The 17,723-nt window shown below is 34.3% G+C and overlaps 1 protein-coding gene across 2 annotated transcripts in view; it reads right to left on the bottom strand.

Annotated features, from left to right (window-relative positions):
• Positions 1-17,723, bottom strand: part of DZIP3 (DAZ interacting zinc finger protein 3) — a 99,083-nt gene that overhangs the window by 27,923 nt on the left and 53,437 nt on the right. For both annotated transcript variants that reach the window (XM_011995433.1, XM_011995440.1), the window contains 9 exons: positions 17,313-17,389; positions 15,067-15,684; positions 13,206-13,238; positions 11,699-11,868; positions 10,859-10,903; positions 7,654-7,679; positions 4,519-4,684; positions 2,999-3,094; positions 2,710-2,837 (listed from right to left, as the gene is read on the bottom strand). In XM_011995433.1, coding sequence (XP_011850823.1) covers positions 2,710-2,837; positions 2,999-3,094; positions 4,519-4,684; positions 7,654-7,679; positions 10,859-10,903; positions 11,699-11,868; positions 13,206-13,238; positions 15,067-15,684; positions 17,313-17,389 — 1,359 coding nt within the window. The remainder of the gene's footprint in view (positions 1-2,709; positions 2,838-2,998; positions 3,095-4,518; positions 4,685-7,653; positions 7,680-10,858; positions 10,904-11,698; positions 11,869-13,205; positions 13,239-15,066; positions 15,685-17,312; positions 17,390-17,723) is intronic.

Genomic DNA, 17,723 nt, shown 5'->3' with positions numbered 1-17,723 from the left:
TGTGTATGCATGGCTTTGCACTGAGCTCTACCAAATGCACCCCAGGAAAAGTGGGCACTGACTCACACTGCCTCAATGCAGATGAGAGTGTACAAGTTCAGCTCCCCTCCCAGCCCAACTGACACCTTCCCATGAAAGTGGAGCACCAGCTCACACTGCCTTTTTGCCTCCAAGTGGAAAATAAGATCAGCTCCTTGCTGGGCCCTGCTGACATTAGGAAAGGAGAAAGCAAAGGACTGACTTGCAGTACTTTGTTGCTGCAGGGTGGAAGCAGAAGTTCAGCTCCCTGTTGTGCCCTTCTGGCACCAGCTGAGGGAAGGGGGTAAAAGGGAATGCCAACTAGCCCCATGGATGAAGTCTTAATTCCTAGTGAGAGGGAGTAAGGATGAAGCTAGTATTGATTAGCTTTGTCTCAGACTGGCTTAAGTAACCTTGGTGCTGGGTAGCAGTACAGGTTCAGCTTTCAGCTGGACCACACTGACACATCCTGGCAGAGGAATTAAAGCACTGTCTCCTTTTCCCCAGTGGAACTTGGAAGTCAGCTGCTTGCTTAGTACTGCCAACACTACCCCAACAGGAAAATAGGATTGCTGCTACTTACTTAGGTGGGAGAATCAGCGTGTACTGCCTACTTCCAAGGGGTGGTGTGGGGCCACTGGTGTGTGGCTGCAGTAGGGTGGGTATTGTCAAAAAGCCTTTCTATTGTTATAATTTCATTTTACTGATCCTTTGGCTAGAAGGGACAGGCTTTTCTAGAGTTTTTCTCCCCTTGTGCTTATTAGCAATTCCAGGTTGAAGGCTTCCAAAGTGTCCCGAGATATACGGAAGGCAGAGAGAAAATTTACTGCCAGCTCATTCCTCAAGTCTCAATGTCTTTAGACAGCATGCTTTCTTATTCCATCTTCTAGAGCGTCCCTATGCTTGTCTGTTTCGTTACATCCAGGGTGTTAAAGTCTCAACAAGAAACAGCTGTAAGGAATGGGACTATACATCTTGGTGGACCTGGAAGTCTCTGTTTTATGTAATTTTATCCTTACATGTTAATCTACACTCTCCATTAGATCATAATGAATGTCTCACACATCTTGGTATCTTCTACATGTGGCTTCCACAAGTTTTCTAATATAGTAGGCCCTTGATGTTTGGTGAATGCCCAACACGAAATGTTCATTTTTGTGAAGACATATGCATCACCTAAAGTGGACTGCTTATAGCCTCAAGCATATAGAGTGAGTGCATGGATCCATGGTCAAGAGTTGTGGAGAGATATCTTCAGATGGAAGAGAGGCAGCTCATCTGCATTGATGGCATTGCTTTTCTAATCTCTGATATTATATGACATATTTCTGGATTGGTCATCCAGATGAAGTTCTGAATGCTGAAGTACAGTTTCTTTCTTTCTTTTTTTTTGTTTTTTTTGTGAGTTTTGCTCTTGTTCCCCAGACTGGAGTGCAATGGCATGATCTCAGCTCACCGCAACCTCTGCCTTCTGGGTTCAAGCAATTCTCCTGCCTCAGCCTCCCAAGTAGCTGGGATTACAGGCATACACCAGCACACCTGGCTAATTTTGTATTTTTAGTAGAGATGGGGTTTCTGCATGTTGGTCAGGCTGGTCTTAAACTCCCAACCTCAAGTGATCCACCCGCCTCAGCCTCCCAAAGTGCTGGGATTACAGGTGTGAGCCACCGCGTCCAACCTAAAGTACAGTTTCTTAAATCATCGCAGCCAGCTTCATTTGTCTAAGTTTTCTTAAGTCCTCACAGCCTTCTGAACTTGAAGGATCTCTCTAACTTTAGTCAGGATAAGTCTGACAATGTTTGTGAGCGAAATTATGTTGTCAGAACTATGGCATCTAGTTCTTCCTGATAACCCCTTCATGTAGTAGATATAATATATGAAAGAAAAATTAAGACCTAAATCTCTGGCAAATATTTCCCCAATTTTGTAAGAAATATCTTGGACTCCCCACTCAAAGACATTCAAAGCACTTGTCTGTTCTCCCTATCAGCTTTCTAGAAACTGCAATGGATTTCAAACTAGACTTCTTGGATGGCTGGTGTCTTATGGTATTACTGTTTATTAAAATAATGTGCTACAAACTATGCTACTATTTAAACAAATACAGGTTGGAAGCAGTGATTAGTACAAAAAGAACAAAGCAGGTTACTAATTTTTCCCTAAGTCAGTCAGAATTTTTGATCTGAAGGCATTTAATACTTTAGGTTTAGGAGAAAAGAGATTGGGGTAAGGGGGAAAGAGTCTCCTCCAATCAATCAAACAAACATAAAGATTTGTTTTCAATCTCGCAGGCTTAGAACAGAAATGAGAGACCAACATAAAAATACACTCAACTGATTCCTTGGTGTCTTCAAGAAATGTACTCATATACTATAAAGAAACAGCCAATCATTGGTCACATTTTTACAAACTAGAGTCATGACCTGAAAGTTAATTATTTTTCTCATGTAATTCTATTATCTTCACACTTGTTCAGCCAATACATGAAAAGTTTGATATATAGTGTGAGCAGCTGCTTATTTCTCAATCCAGTTGGCAAGACAAAACACAGTTGGTTTTTAAACAAGTGCAGTCTTGTGGTTAGAATTCCTAATGTGTAGTCACAGTGCCATCTAGCGGTTACACAGGGATTAACTATTAAAGATATGGAACAAACCCAGAATTTCCCTTTATCAAAAGACTTACACTTACTTGGAAACCTTATTGATTCCAAAAGCCACTTGTTGATTAAGAGATGCGATAATTTTGTCTTTCTTTTTCATCTGCATTTGGTTTTCTTGCCACCGAAAAGTCACTGTTCTCAACTGTCTTTTGAAATCCTGATCAATAAAAAATATTATTTCAGATAATTACGTTCAAGTCACCAGAAATTGAAAGAAAAAAGCAAACAAACTAAGTTCTTTTCAAACAGAAAGCACCAGTAAGTTTAATATTTGAAATACTTCTCACTTCCCTCAGATCTAATGGCAAAAATACTTACTTCACACTGATAGTGCAATTTATAAAGCTGCCTTTGACGAGCAAGCCTTTCCTTTTCAGTTTCTCCATAGTCTGTAGTGACTTTGCCAGCTGAGCCCTATTGAGCAAAGGAAATATGCATGTACTATTTTCCTCTAAAAAAATCACTAATATTTTAGATATCTGAAAGGGATTTCAAGTTGCCATCTAACTCCTTTCACGTTTTTTGTCTCAAGTCAAACACCCAATTTAGATAAACCCACCTCCCCTCAATTACAGCATTTAATAAACAGTACCAGTTACTTCCCTGTTGCTGCTACTGCTGGATACCACTACCTGCATGCTTACCTTTTCTTCAGCATTTTCTTTGTAATGCTTTTATGTTGTAAGAACCAAATGACATAGGCAGTCATTATTTTCATTTTAGAGATGATAAAATAAGTGAGTAACTTGCCCCAAATCACATAGACAGTAAGTGGAGGGGCCTGCATTCTAAGGCAGTCTTAATTGCCCACGCACTTAATTATTACACGGTATCATTTGAGTTTAATGTTCTATTTATCTACTAGATTGTAAATATTATCCATAGATTGTAGAGACTCTGTCTTAGCATAGCTCTTGACACAATATGCAGATGATAAACAGGTTTAATGAACAAACTTTTTTAAAGATATGTGACATTTTAATTCTATCTTTTGAGTTCCCATAGTCTCATGGCTATAAAATGAAAATCAGAGATCTCATATTTAAACTGTAGTGTGATATCCAGAGCTAAGAATATGTCATTTCAGTTAAAATGTACATATTCTAATTAGGAGGAAAAAAGGTATGACAATTATATGAATGTTGTACTATCAGCCAGGGCATTATTTGCACTAACTGTACCTTTAGACAATGAGGATTCCTACATATTACATACCACTATATTTAAACAGCAGAGCAGGTTATCATTGAATTCTCATTAGTAGGTAAAAAAAATTGTTTTTAAAAAAATTATTTCATTTGCTGTTGAGCACTTAAATCGTGTTCACATGCCTCTTCACATACAGGTACACCATTCCAAGCAGTGACTACTACCAGGAATGGAGCCAGAAAAAAAATGATTATACATCAATATTTTTTGTAGATGTTTCACTGTAACAATCATATTTAATTTTTAAAAATGAAAGCAGCTTTATATTACAAAACTATTTTTCTCATGACATGTAATCTAGTAGGATTATGCTAGTCTTTTTTTTCCCTTTGTGGTATTTGAAAAACCTTTGCAAGAAATGCATTTGTAATTAACTTTGCCCTATATTTAAAGCCAGGAAATGGTTTGAGGGCTAAAGTGAAGTTTCCAGCTCCTAGGGGTTCTTTGCTTTCTTATTCTATTTTCCTTCATACATCCCTCCTTACCTTTTATGTTTTTCTCTTTCTCCTCACAAACAGTATAAACCACTGGGCTTTTCAAAGGGTCTTGCTGTTTAAAGAGTCACAGGAAAAACTCTAGATAACAAATGAATCTAAAAGAAGGCAGGCACCCTCTCTAATCATACTTACCTGCTCTATCATGTCCAGAATATGCAATTCATCCAGGCTATAGAACTTGTCTTCCACTGCAGAATCCTCTTGAACATCACTTGCATCATCTTTTATAGGTCTACTGACTGAGTGTGGATTTGCTTGTTCTTTCTTCAACTGCTCTTCCTTTTCTACCATATAAGGGCTGTAGTGGTGACATAATCAATGTGAGCTTTTACAATTGTATAGTGATTTTCATCTAAGCTATTGTTTCCAAAGAGTATTATACTAGTTTCATAAGATGCTCACCATTAGAAGGGTTTATGACCAAAGAAAGTTTGGATAGTGTTCATACTGAGTCTTTCTTTTGAAGATTCATATGAATATTAGCATATTTAAAGTAGCACTCAATCAAGGTACCTATTTAATTCTGTTCATGCCACTGTTTTCAAGAATTATGACACTACAGAGTTCACTTTACAAATTGTAACTAGTAACATCAGTTCCTTTAGAAAACAGTACTTTCAGGAATATTGGCAAGCATTTCCACATCTGCTGTATTATTTTACCATCATAACATTCTTTGTTCCCCCTTAATTTTCTTGACAAGTAGGTTAGTTTAAGCAACTTCAGTGATTAGGTCCAATGTACGTTTAAATAGAGAGTTGAAAACAGCAATATAAAATAGACTGTAAAATGGAGGTTTCTTTTGTAACAGAACTTTTAACAAGAACTACAGTAATAACATGGATTTCAGTAACCACACTACTAACAGAGACCACTTTTAAAAAATGAAAATACTATATATATATATATACACACACACAATGGCAATTAACCAATTTCTACACTTTTTTCCTAAAATTTAATTGCATGCTACTGTCCTTTCACTTGGCCTACTACTTAGTAGCTCTAAATTTCCTTTCTAATCTCTTTGAATGGCAACAAGAAATAGGAGTATTTTTACTTAGAGTGTGATATGGCTCAATTTAACTAGTGAATAGAAACTCTAGGGATACATTATTACTTTTTCAGAACACTTCTGAGATCTAGAAAACAATGAAATGTAATGCTTGTGGAATAATTAATAAACTACTATATAAGCAGTAATTAGGTATTACTGAGGTATTCTAGAGTGACCCAAACATTCTGAAAAGTTCGATGAAATCAATTGCTTGTGTAGACCACTGATTCTCAAACTCAATTACTTTTCTATGCTACCTGAAGAGCTTTTAAAAATTAAATGTTTCCAGGCACCCCTACAACTGTAAAAACATAAATGAATTTGTGTTTTTGAAAAGTTCACTAAGATTATTCCTAAATTTTTAAAAGTACACTCAGGCATTGCTTAACAACAAGGATACTTTCTGAGAAATGTGTTGTTAAGCGCTTTTGTCGTAACATATCATAGAGTGTTATTACACAAAACTAGATGGTATAGCCTACTACACACATATTGCTCCGAGGCTACAAACCTGTTATAACATATTATAACATATTACTGTACTGAATATGACAGGCAGTTGTAACAAGTATTTCTGTATTTAAACGTATCTAACATAGAAAAATTACAGTAAAAATACAATATAAAACATAAAATATTGTATACCTGTATAGGGCATTTACCATGAATGGAGCTTGTAGGACTGGACGGTGCTCTGGGTGAGTCAGTGAATGAGTGGTGAGTACTGTATACTACTGTAGACTTTATAATAAATACCACAAACTTAGGCTACACTAAATTTATAAAAAATAAAGTAATAGCACTACAATGTTATGATAGCTACACCACTACTAGGCAATAGGAATTTTTCAGCTTCATTATAATTTTATGGGACCAACATCATACCTGAGGTCTGTCCTTGATCAAAATGTTGTTATGCAGTACAAGACTACACAGTAACAGCATTGAGATAATATAGGAAAATGTTCATATTTCTAAGATGTAAACTCAAGAATGAAGGGGTGAAATTACAAGGATGTTTGGGATTGAAAATACTTCAATAGAGAACAAAATGTCAAAGGAAGTATGAAACAAATGTGAAAAACATAGATAATTGTTGAGTCAGAGTTATAGGTATATATGTTGTTATATATATACCATTCTCTTTACTTTTTGTGTATATTTGAAAATTCTCATTTAAAGACAAAGCTTTCTAGATGATCTGATCATTATCCAGATTTAGATCCACTGTGTAAGCAAGATGAGCAAAGTGATTGATGACATTGTTTTATCTTTATTAAGCTATATTTATGGCATTTAGACACAGCCTAAAAACAAAACAAAACAAAACTATTGCTCCAGTGGTTCAACTTGTTGCCAAAGACAGTGAAAACCCATTTTAAATGATGAACTATTTTATATATTAAGTGGATCACATTAATTGAAAATATCAACAACAACTGATAGCTTTAAAGTTAACAAAATATGTTCTTGCTGCTGTTTTAAAGATATCTTACTTTATGTCCTCAGAATTCTCCAAAGTCACTACTATTCAATTAACAAACTTTTTGGTAGGAATAAAGATCTCTTCTCATTAGACTGTCTCCATCCCTTCCTTCATCTACTACACTGTTATTAATCATGCACAATACATGGCAAAATACAGTGATTATTTTGCCATTAAAATGTTTCCATTAAAGGTTCAAAATTCACTGTGAATAACTGGATTAAAAAAATGCACGTTAAGTCTTAAAAACAACAAAGCCAAACTTTTTGGTAAAAGGGGTTACTGGGACATAACAAAACTAGATGGTATAGCTTACTACACGCCTAGGCTATATGGCATAACCTATTGCTCCTAGGCTACAAACCTAGGAGTGATGCATCCTTTAGAATTAGGTCTTAGTTGAGATTTGGTCTAGACTACAATGTCTAGACTAAAATACAGTCCAACTACAATGCAGACTATATTTTAAAACGACTCAAGTAGCCTTATAGAAAAATAGTAGGAGGTTCTATTCTTCCAAAGCAAATGATAATTAAACGTTAAATGATCATTTAACTTTTTTGTTACTTCCTATAAAAAAGCAGCAACTTATTAATTATTAAGACAAGGAATTATCCTTCTTCTCTTAGAAAACTTCTAAAAGGAAGGAAGCTTGTGTCGTATTAGGAAAGTATGCCTTAAAAATACTAAGAAAAACTTAAAAATTAAATAAACTAATACTTACACTTGGTCTTCTTTTGAGTCTTTATTCTGAAAAATAACCTAAGAATTAGTAATCTATATCAACTATATCAAAACAACATAATGTAATATAATTACATTTAGGTCAGTGTTTCTCAAAAAATTTTTGATCATAACTAAAGAAATATATATCATGATGTCATATGCACTTACACATATACTTTTATACCTAAGTATAAAACTGAAATATAAGTTTCATGAAATAAAACTTACTTACATTGTATGTGATGAACTCTAGTATTTTTTTATTCCTATTTATTTTATTTCCTTTTTTTAAAATGGCAGCTGTGATCTACTAAATTGGTCTTATAATCTACTACTGAGTCTTGAAACATGACTTCAAAATCACTGATTCAGATGAGAGGTGAGTATTGCAGATGTGTTTGTACCTACTAACATACCTTTGGATACAATGTATATAATTCCAATTTATTCCTACACTAACTACAAGGGTTCTTGAAAACCTATATATAAGGAGAAATCAGACAGATACATTAAGAATCTCACAGAAAAAGAAGTGTTAAGATCACATTTGAAAAAAATCTTAAAGTCCTAAATTTCATGTTCATTAAAATAAAACTATAAAGGCAGCATACCAAATAAAGGTAGTATCAATGGCATTTAACATGCATTAAACTAAGAGTATCACGGTACTAATTTCTACCATCTCTTGCATACAAGAAACTTCAGGGTCTCCTCCTCTATAGATACAATGCTGTATGTACAAATTTGTTTAGCTTTCTTGTCTGTATACTAAGATTTTTGTGTTTCAGTGTCTGTCCTTATGCTTAATGTCCAGTAATGTCCAGTACCAATTTGATTCTATGTTTTAGAATTATTGACTCCTGCCTTTGCTCTAGTGTACTTGAATACCTGAGTTGAAAAGACTTTTGATTGTTCACAATAAACACATCTAGCATAATGGATTATTTCTCAAATTCCCTTTTGGCTCTTCCCACGACAACTTTATGCATGAATGTATCAGCCTCGTATGGCTGATACATTCATTGGCATAAAGTGAGATTGGCCAAGTTCACCCGATTTGATGAGCTGGATTTATTTCCTGTCACGTTTCCTTTTTCCCAACACTTCATCACAGGTCTTCTCTTTTTTTGCCCAACTTAACCCTAAGTGGAGGATGTGAGGATCTTATTAACCCCCAAAAGAGTAATTTATAATTTGGATATATTAGAAGCCAAATACTAAATACTTAACTGAAGAAAGGGAACATATAGAGTAGCTACAAAGTTCCTATACATACTAGTTAGAAGTTATCTGTACTGCCCCTCTATTTGCTATACAAATTTTACTTTTCCTTCATATTCTTTCAGAGAGTCCCTGATAGGTATTTTTAGGATGTAAGTCAGACATATTATGTAATAAAATAAGTAAAAGAGGACACAGTTTCACTCATGGAGACTTTGTCAGCACTGTAGAACACAAGCAAATTTCTACATGCTAGAATTTTTCATGAGAACTTCTGATTAGAGAGTTTGGTTGATTTTACTTTTTTTTTTTTTTTGAGATGGAGTCAGTCTCCCTCTGGTTGACTTCACTTTTTATAACTGGTTGCTCTGCGCTATAACTAGACAATTCTTGTGCCTACAATACAGTAACTGATTATTTGAATAAGACTATTCCATATGAAGTAATAATATGCATAAATTTCTAGCATTTCATAGGTCCTAGGACATTTTTTAGGTCCCACTTTAAAATTTAGGTAAAAGATATAAGATCTCTCTTTTAATGTCCAAATTTTATCTTGATAAAATTATCTTACTTTCAGAAAGTATTTCAACTTCACTTAATAATATAAATTGAAGAAAACCTTAGGATGTTAAAGAAACAAAAGTTCCTAGATACTTGCTGACATTTAATTTAAAAAATTAATATTACTAGTCACGAATTTTTGAGTGGTGTAATTATATTTATAGTAACAAATATATTATTTCTAGTTGTGTTTGTTACCTTTTTAATTTCAATTTGAAGTAGAAATGGGATTTTAACTAAAATTTGAGAACTTGAGCATTACCATATTTTAATTTTATGGCAGTAAAGGCAAGACACAGTATATGCCCTTGCAACTTAGTTTGGTGGTTTGACAGCTGTGAATTTACTTGGACAGTTTTATGTAGTATTAGACCCATGACTTACCAATACTTTGGCAAAAATTAAAAATATCATCAAAATAACAGATTAGTTTATCAGATAAGAACTGTCTAAAAGTAAGGAAAAATCTCCATACTCATGTCTTTAAAAAATAAAATTTAACTTTCATAACTTTTAAGTAAAATAAATCATAATAAATGATTGTTAAATATAACAATGATATTTTACTTATCAGATTCGAATATAAATTCTTTTCTAAATCTTGACTTCATAAGTATTTTACAAATTCATCTTCATTGTCTTAAGTTTCATTAATGATTACAATTCGTTTACACTTTCCAATGACTAACAACATGGGCTTACCAGATTGTGGTTGGGCAAATATCCTCATTCAATTTATAATATACAGAATATATCGAGATTTTAAAAATATTTTTCAGGCTAGAAAACAATGTATTCTCACCACAAAGTTGCACAACATGGTGGTTAGCTATATGCTTGATTACAAAAAGACATGTGACTTTCCCTTATAGTTTTCCTAGCAATTAAGAGACTCACTGCTAAAACTGTGCTAGATACTGACTTGTATCTAGCAACTGACAAATATCAAAAAAGCAGCAATGCAAGAGGTTTGTATTTGTACCTTTTTGTGCACATTATTGCATTTTTGGCATAGTCTCAGACAAAAAGAAAAATATCAAGATTTCTTAAAAGTTTTGAAAGCTGCTTCTAAACATATCAATAAAGATATGACAAAGAGCTGTTCTTAAAACAATGAGTACGCATTTTAAAAATAAGTGGTATGTAGAAATTAATGAAATTTTCATGTGACTAATTCAGTCTATATTTATATATGCAAATATATAAATTACAATTTAGGGAAATATGAAATACAATTTCATACTTCAGAATCATTCAGGATATAACATATGCAGACTTCTCTATAATCATATATTCAGTAAGCTATTGAATCATTTGTGCTATATGTCTATTTGAACTAATTTAAGTTCTAACAATGAATTCATGTATTTAATCAAGTGTTCATAATCAGTTATTATAATGCTATTATAGTCTCTTACCTTTTTATTCTTAGTCTTTTTCTTTTTCCTTTGTTTACTCTTAACCTAGTAGATAAAAAATTATTAAATATGTAATTCGAACTGTTCAATGGGTTATTTTGCAAAATATATCTCCTCTAACCACTAAGATCTTTTGTTTTCTAATATTATAGATATTTCTTTCTAGATTCTATGGAAACAACTATTTTTGTTTTTATCATTTTTATCTTAATCCTAGTTTTCTGTCCTTAAATAATCACTGATGAATAAAGGAACGACACATCATGTCAATAAGTAGGTTACTAATAAAAGTTCACAGATGCTCACTTACACACATGGATGTGAGTAACAAAGGAGGAAGGCACTTTTTAAAAAGCAACATATTCATGCCTATAAGATGAAAGATCTAAGAAGAATTTAGTGACTATATAATAACCATTACCACTTATTTGTAAAGAAATATGGAGATTCCATTCTGGATGATTTACATTCTACCTCTGCACAAATGGTTTTGAAATATCCCACTTTTCTCTTCCTTTCTTTCCTCTCTATTTTAGACTATACTTTCTTCTACTTTCTAATACCTTCCCACATCCACTTCAATTGGGATTAAAAAAAAATGTACAATCTAGCATAATGCTTGCCACATAAGTATTTAAGAAATGATGGCAAAATAAATGGTTATGGCAGGAAAGATTATGGAAGGAAGTACTGAGGAAAGGACCATTCCAATTCAAGCTCTATATAAACACTATGAAAATATAAGCTAAAATTATCTGGGATGCTTTAAGTACAGCACATGCAACAAATTAAAGGCCCAGAATAAGTTCTTCTAACTCAAATATTAATGAGAGCTTATACTTCCTGGAGATCTTTAAGAGATTCTGTTGAAGATTCACTGGGTATTGAGGCCCCATCTTTATTAAGTTCTGCAAACTGTATTTCAGGGTTTGATTTCACATTTATATTGTACTCCATGAGAGGTGGACTTAGTTCTTCTTCCTCATTCTGTAACTCTTCTATTTCAATACCTAAACATTAAAGACAAAATTCTCAAAATCTAGATGAAAGCAATTTCAGCTTCTTATCAATATTAAAATGTTTGCCAAAAAAGCAACATTCACAAAATAGAAATAAAAGATATCTCTTTTCAATTACTCGATGAAAATGTGATGTTCATTTATCAATTACCAAATAATATGTGCAAACACCAGTCTGGAACTAACCAATATGAACCTGAGTGCTATGTTACCTACTGGAATCTTAGGTAGACTCTAGATAATAGATACTGTAGAACTTAAGTAGACTCTAAATACTAACATTTTGCATGTCCTGACTTTGATCCTATTAATACTTCAACTCGTATTATCTTAGCACATACATCTGAAATATAAAGAATAAGAAGATAGAAGATCTATTTTTTCTGTTTTCTTTCTTTTTCATAAGAGGGGTGTGAGCCCCCTATTACATGATCTTTCTTTGAGACTTTGCTCCTTGATACTGGCCCAGAGACTCAGTCTCAAAACTTGTGGACTTTGTCTGACTGATCTCTGAAAGTCCAGCATTTTATCCCAAACAAATCTGTGGTGGTATATTTTTAAGTATAATTTTAATTGAAGAATATTAATTACACTTAAAAAAACAACAGCACAAACATGGAAATAAAAAAATTACAACTTATCACCTGGCAAAAAAAGTATATAGCTATAAACAACAGACAGACTAAATGAAGTTATACACGCTAAACACCAAACAGAGAAAGCGGGAAGGTATTTTTGCCTGCTGAAGTTTCTGTGACTAAAATGTTAGAACATAATCTTTGGGAAAATCCTGGAGCACATGCACTAAGCCAAAGGCAGAATAAAGCTCATTCTTGATTCAGCAGACCAGGGGTGATTTGATCACATGATTTTCCAATTTCTTTTTTTTTTTGGAGACTGAGTCTTGCTCTGTCACCCAAGCTGGAGTGCAGTGGCATGATCTTGGCTCACTGCAACCTTTGCCTTCTGCATTCAAGCGATTTTCCTGTCTCAGCCTCCTGAGTAGCTGGGACTACAGGCACCAGCCACCACACCTGGCTAATTTTTGTATTTTTAGTAGAGATGGGGTTTCACCATGTTGGCCAGGATGGTCTCAATCTCCTGACCTTGTGATCCACCTGCCTCAGCCTCCCAAAGTACAGGGATTATGGGCGTGAGCCATTGCGCCTGGCCCAAGTTCTTCACAATTATAGTTTATCACTTAGTTTATCTGATCAAATAAAAATTCCATAGGTATCTCTTGTTAAAAAGTCATTTTACACATTTTATTTTTAAATATATTTACTTAAAATACTTAAAATATACATTTTATTTTTAAATATACTTACGCTGACTGCCCGTTATTGACTGTAGAGCAATTCCTATAATACATAAAGAAAAATCTTAGATGTACAATTGCAAATGCAACAAATGAATGTCTGGCTAGGATTAAGAAAAGGCAGAATATTTTTATATTGCACCAATTTATTCTATAAGTAACTGGAAAAATAACCAGCTTTGCTCATCAATTCAGTTTAGACAAGACACAATCTTTAGATTATCACATAAAGGTTATAAATCCATGATTAGAGAGAAAAAAAGTAAACAAAAATGTGGTATCACAGATAAAGCCTAGAACACAAGCACTTTAAACCAAGCGACAAATACTTATGTTTACAGTCTAAGGCCATGAAACAATAGTTAATTACATAGCAAACCTCCATTGAAAGTTGGGACCTTTTTAGCAATCTGATTTATCCAGATCAGCACTTGCTCTCCTTGCCCATTAATACTGAGCACTACAATGTATATCAGGCTGTGTTAAGCTCCAGAGATTGAATGGTGAAGAAAAAAAGGACAATCTTCACGGAGATTTAGTGGGATGATGGATGTTAATCAAATTATCAGATATCCAAATAAAAAGCAACTATAATAGCTGAGGAAAGAAATATAAGATGGTAAGAAAGCCTCTAGTAAAGGGACTTGACCAATAAGCTCTTCTGACTGCTTGAGTAAGAACTGCTTAAAATACCTTGAATTGAATGGGTGCTCAAAACTCTTTCTCAAATACTCTATTCTCATGTATCATTTAAAATCCTAATAGAGTAAATGTATTTTTTAAAACCCTAATTTATAAGTCAAAAATTCTTGCCTGACTTTCTTATATATCAAACTCAATGTCCTCTTCTTTCATTCTTAGATCATGCAAGAAAACAAAGGTATTCCAGAGCCTTAGTAAATACCAAGACTGAAATTGGGCACAGCAATTATCTCTGAAGAAAACCTGGACCAGTTCACTAGAAACGTGTACAGTTGTATGTTTATATAGCATCAGTGTGGTCATCAGTTGTTCATTGGGCTGTAAATTACTTGGGACCAGGAAGTCATCCTGAAGAGGACAGCAGGGTTTCAGAGATGTTGTCATGCCTTGAACTCTGCTTTCCAAAAGAATAGCTGAGAAGGTATCCTGAGATGTGGGAGAGGAGGTCTGAAGTCTTTTCCATATCAACAGACAAGTTGGGGAATGGCCAATACAAACACTTGCATGAATGTTACTTGATTTCTAAAATTACCTACAGCCAACGAATAGCTGCTAAAATTGTAAACTAAACAAGGTTCTGCTAGAAAGTAGAAGAAACATACATCCACACTGTCTAAACGAACATCTTTGAAACCACACAGTACCTATATGTCATGGTTTTAGACTTTACTAATTTTGGAGAATAAAACTCCACTTCATGTGATAAAACTCTACTTAAAAGTCTTCAACGATTTCTGTCTGAACAATGCAAACTCCTCCATGTGACAAAAAAAATCCTCTTGAATGTACCTTATGAACTCTCCCCTAATCTCAATAAAGCCAACCTTTTTTAGTTGCCTGCAGTATATTTTTATGTTTCTATATGTTTATTTTTGTTTCCCTCTGAAACATCCTTCTCAATCTTTTCCACCTGGCTAACTTCTGCACACCATTAATAGTTCTTTAACAATCACACTCTCCAGAAAGCTTTTTTGGACTCCTTCAGCCTAGGATTTCCCATGGTATTCTGGAAACATCTCTAGCACTATAATTTCTATTACCCTCCTGATGAGTCCATTTTCCCAAAACCATGAGCTCACTGAATCTCTTGCCCTTTGCACTGTGGCTGGCACAGAGCAGACATTCAATCAACGGAAGTTTATTGGCTGAAGTAAATAATCACTTAGTACCTTGTTGATAGCAGGATAACATCCTCTGTATGATTTCTGGTACTGGTATGCCTAGGTAGATGGATAGCTGATGGTAATCAAGGGAGATATTCTCAATGGGATTCTCCTTCACTTTGTCAATATCCTCTTGCTTCATCCCAAGGCGCAGAAGAATATCTGAAACTTTTTTCCAAATTAAACTGAACTGTGACTCAGTGAGACCATTCATCAAAATCTCACTAAGGAGGATATCTCTGTATTTGCACAGTCGCAGGATGTCTGCAGATTTAGAGATGTCAGAAGATGGCGGTTCCATATTCCATCCTTTTTTGGGTGCAGGGAACACATTCAAATGTTTTATAAGAGCTAACAGGAGGCATAAGTCAAACTGTTTGGATTGTGGTAACTCCTTGTTTGGAGGATAAAGCAGATGCCATGATCCACCCAAAGGATGATTGGTCCAAAGATGGTTATAGTAGGATTCCAGCACATTCTTGTGTATAAGAAGCTCTTTTTTCAAAAGAGGGGGTGGCATAGCCTCATTAAATATTTGCCGAACAATGTCAGTACCAGAAATAATAATTATATGAAGCAGATGATAGAAATAATTATAATCAAGCTTGAAGATAGGCATTTCATCTGAAAATAAATTTTGGGAAGTCAAGACATTCCACATTAATTCTCTTTTTCTATTTGGTCTCTCATATTATATCCTAAGCTCCTGCAGGATAAAAACTATTCCAAAAGAATGAAGGATTGTACAGGGCTTTGCCACAGCCAGTGCTCAATTAGCATGCTGCTTTCTCTCTGTCAAAACATCTAAAAAAAAAATGTTCCCAAGCAAAAGTAATAACAAAGACTAATCACCACAGAAGTCTTTCAATCATCCAAGGTTTTGTTCAAGTAAATGATCTTTGGCAACAAAATGACATCACAGTATTAGGTCTTTAAAAATTCTGAAATTTGCCAAGAATGCTAATTGTCAATGTTTAACTCTACTTTACATAAACAATTATACTTTATCCTAATCAGCACTGCCCAACAGAATATCGTGTGATAAAATGTTTTATATTTGCACTAATACTCATTGAGCACTGGAAATGCTGCTTGGGTGACTAAGGAACTGAATTTTCAATTTAATTTTAATTAATTTAAATTTAAGTAGGCACATACAGCTAGGGACTACTATACTAGATAGCTCAGATCTATATCAAGAAATGCCAAAAGATCTAGCTCCTTGCTGCTCAAAGGGTAGCCCAGAGACCAGTAGCATCAAGCATCCACCTGAGAGCCTGTTAGAAAAGCACAGTCTCAGGCCCCACTCCAGACCTACTGAATTGAAATCTGCCTTTTAACAAAATTGCCAGATATATCAAATATATGTATAATGTTTGAGAAATTCTGATCTAATAAACCTCATCTTCTCACCCCCTCAAAAAAAGAGAGGTAGGTATTTCATCAATAACATGGAATAAGGCATGAAACTGAACTATTTGGTATTTTCCTGTTTTAATAGTGCTTTCAAAGGAGAAAAGTGGGCTGAGGTGAATTAGAAAGTACTAATAGTTTGTTATACGACGGCATTTGGCGTTATATGGATATCAAAATATGTGTTTCTCACAAAATGCAGCTTTATTTTATCCTTCAAGATTCTATGTTTCAAGAGATTTATTAAATTAACATTTTTGCTTGAAATACTCGATATACACTGTGGAGGCAAAGTTAAAAAGCTAATGACACAGGGAGCTTTCTTTGGGTTACCAAATACAAAGTTGGCTAGACTGCCACCAAACTATTCTTCCATGGGCCCACGGTCCCTTAATTAAGGTCTCCACGTTCTGGGCAGGATATTTCCTAGCACACTCCTAAAAAGCTGGCAGCTAAGTTTAGAGTACTTGGCCTCAAACTCAAAATGTCCATTCCTTTCATGTAAGGGTACTCTAATGCTTGCTCTATTAAAAAGGAATGCAACAAGGGAAGGAAGGGTTGGTAGAAAACCTCTGCTGGAACACAATCTCACGGTATAGTCACAGTTATGCACCAGACCTAGCATGCCTCTCTACAGGATGCCAAGGTAATGTGAGATCCATACATCTGCTGATCTTCCTGTCTGTGATTTCCAGCCTACACCACGTGCTGGTATAAACCCAAGCTTAGTGAATGACAAACACGGTAAAGACGTGGTTGTTTATGGCATGAAAGTTGACAGAGAAGTCAAAAATTTTAACATACTTTTCAACAGAAGGCATATAAAAATAAAATAATACCTTTTGTATTAAATTTTAAACTGATCTTCGGTCTTATATCAGTATCAGTTATTTTCAGAGATATCAACTTTTTATAACTGCAAATGGAAAAAAATTAAGTTATAGCGGAAATAAAACAATGTGAAAGTCAGTCAAGATTTCTAGTATGACCATGGCTAAGTAAGTATTTTCATCTTCTACTCCTAGAAATAATTCAAGAAGGAGAAAAAATAATGAACAAATAGAGCTCACCAACAATGAAAACCCTACACTGCCACTTTCATTGGAATTATCAAGTAAGCAGTATTGCCAGATTTCATACTAAAATTATCATATTACAAACTTCCTTGCAAAAAGGATGTGTGGTAGCAGAAAAAAAGGAAAGAAAGCTTTGCACTGTAAGACAAAAAAAAAAAAAAAAAAAAAAAAAAA

This window comes from Mandrillus leucophaeus, unplaced genomic scaffold (genome assembly GCF_000951045.1).
Source record: "Mandrillus leucophaeus isolate KB7577 unplaced genomic scaffold, Mleu.le_1.0 Scaffold113, whole genome shotgun sequence".
Classification (NCBI taxonomy): domain Eukaryota; kingdom Metazoa; phylum Chordata; class Mammalia; order Primates; family Cercopithecidae; genus Mandrillus; species Mandrillus leucophaeus.
Note: the sequence above shows the minus strand (reverse complement) of the source record. Positions and strands in the feature narration are given on the sequence as shown.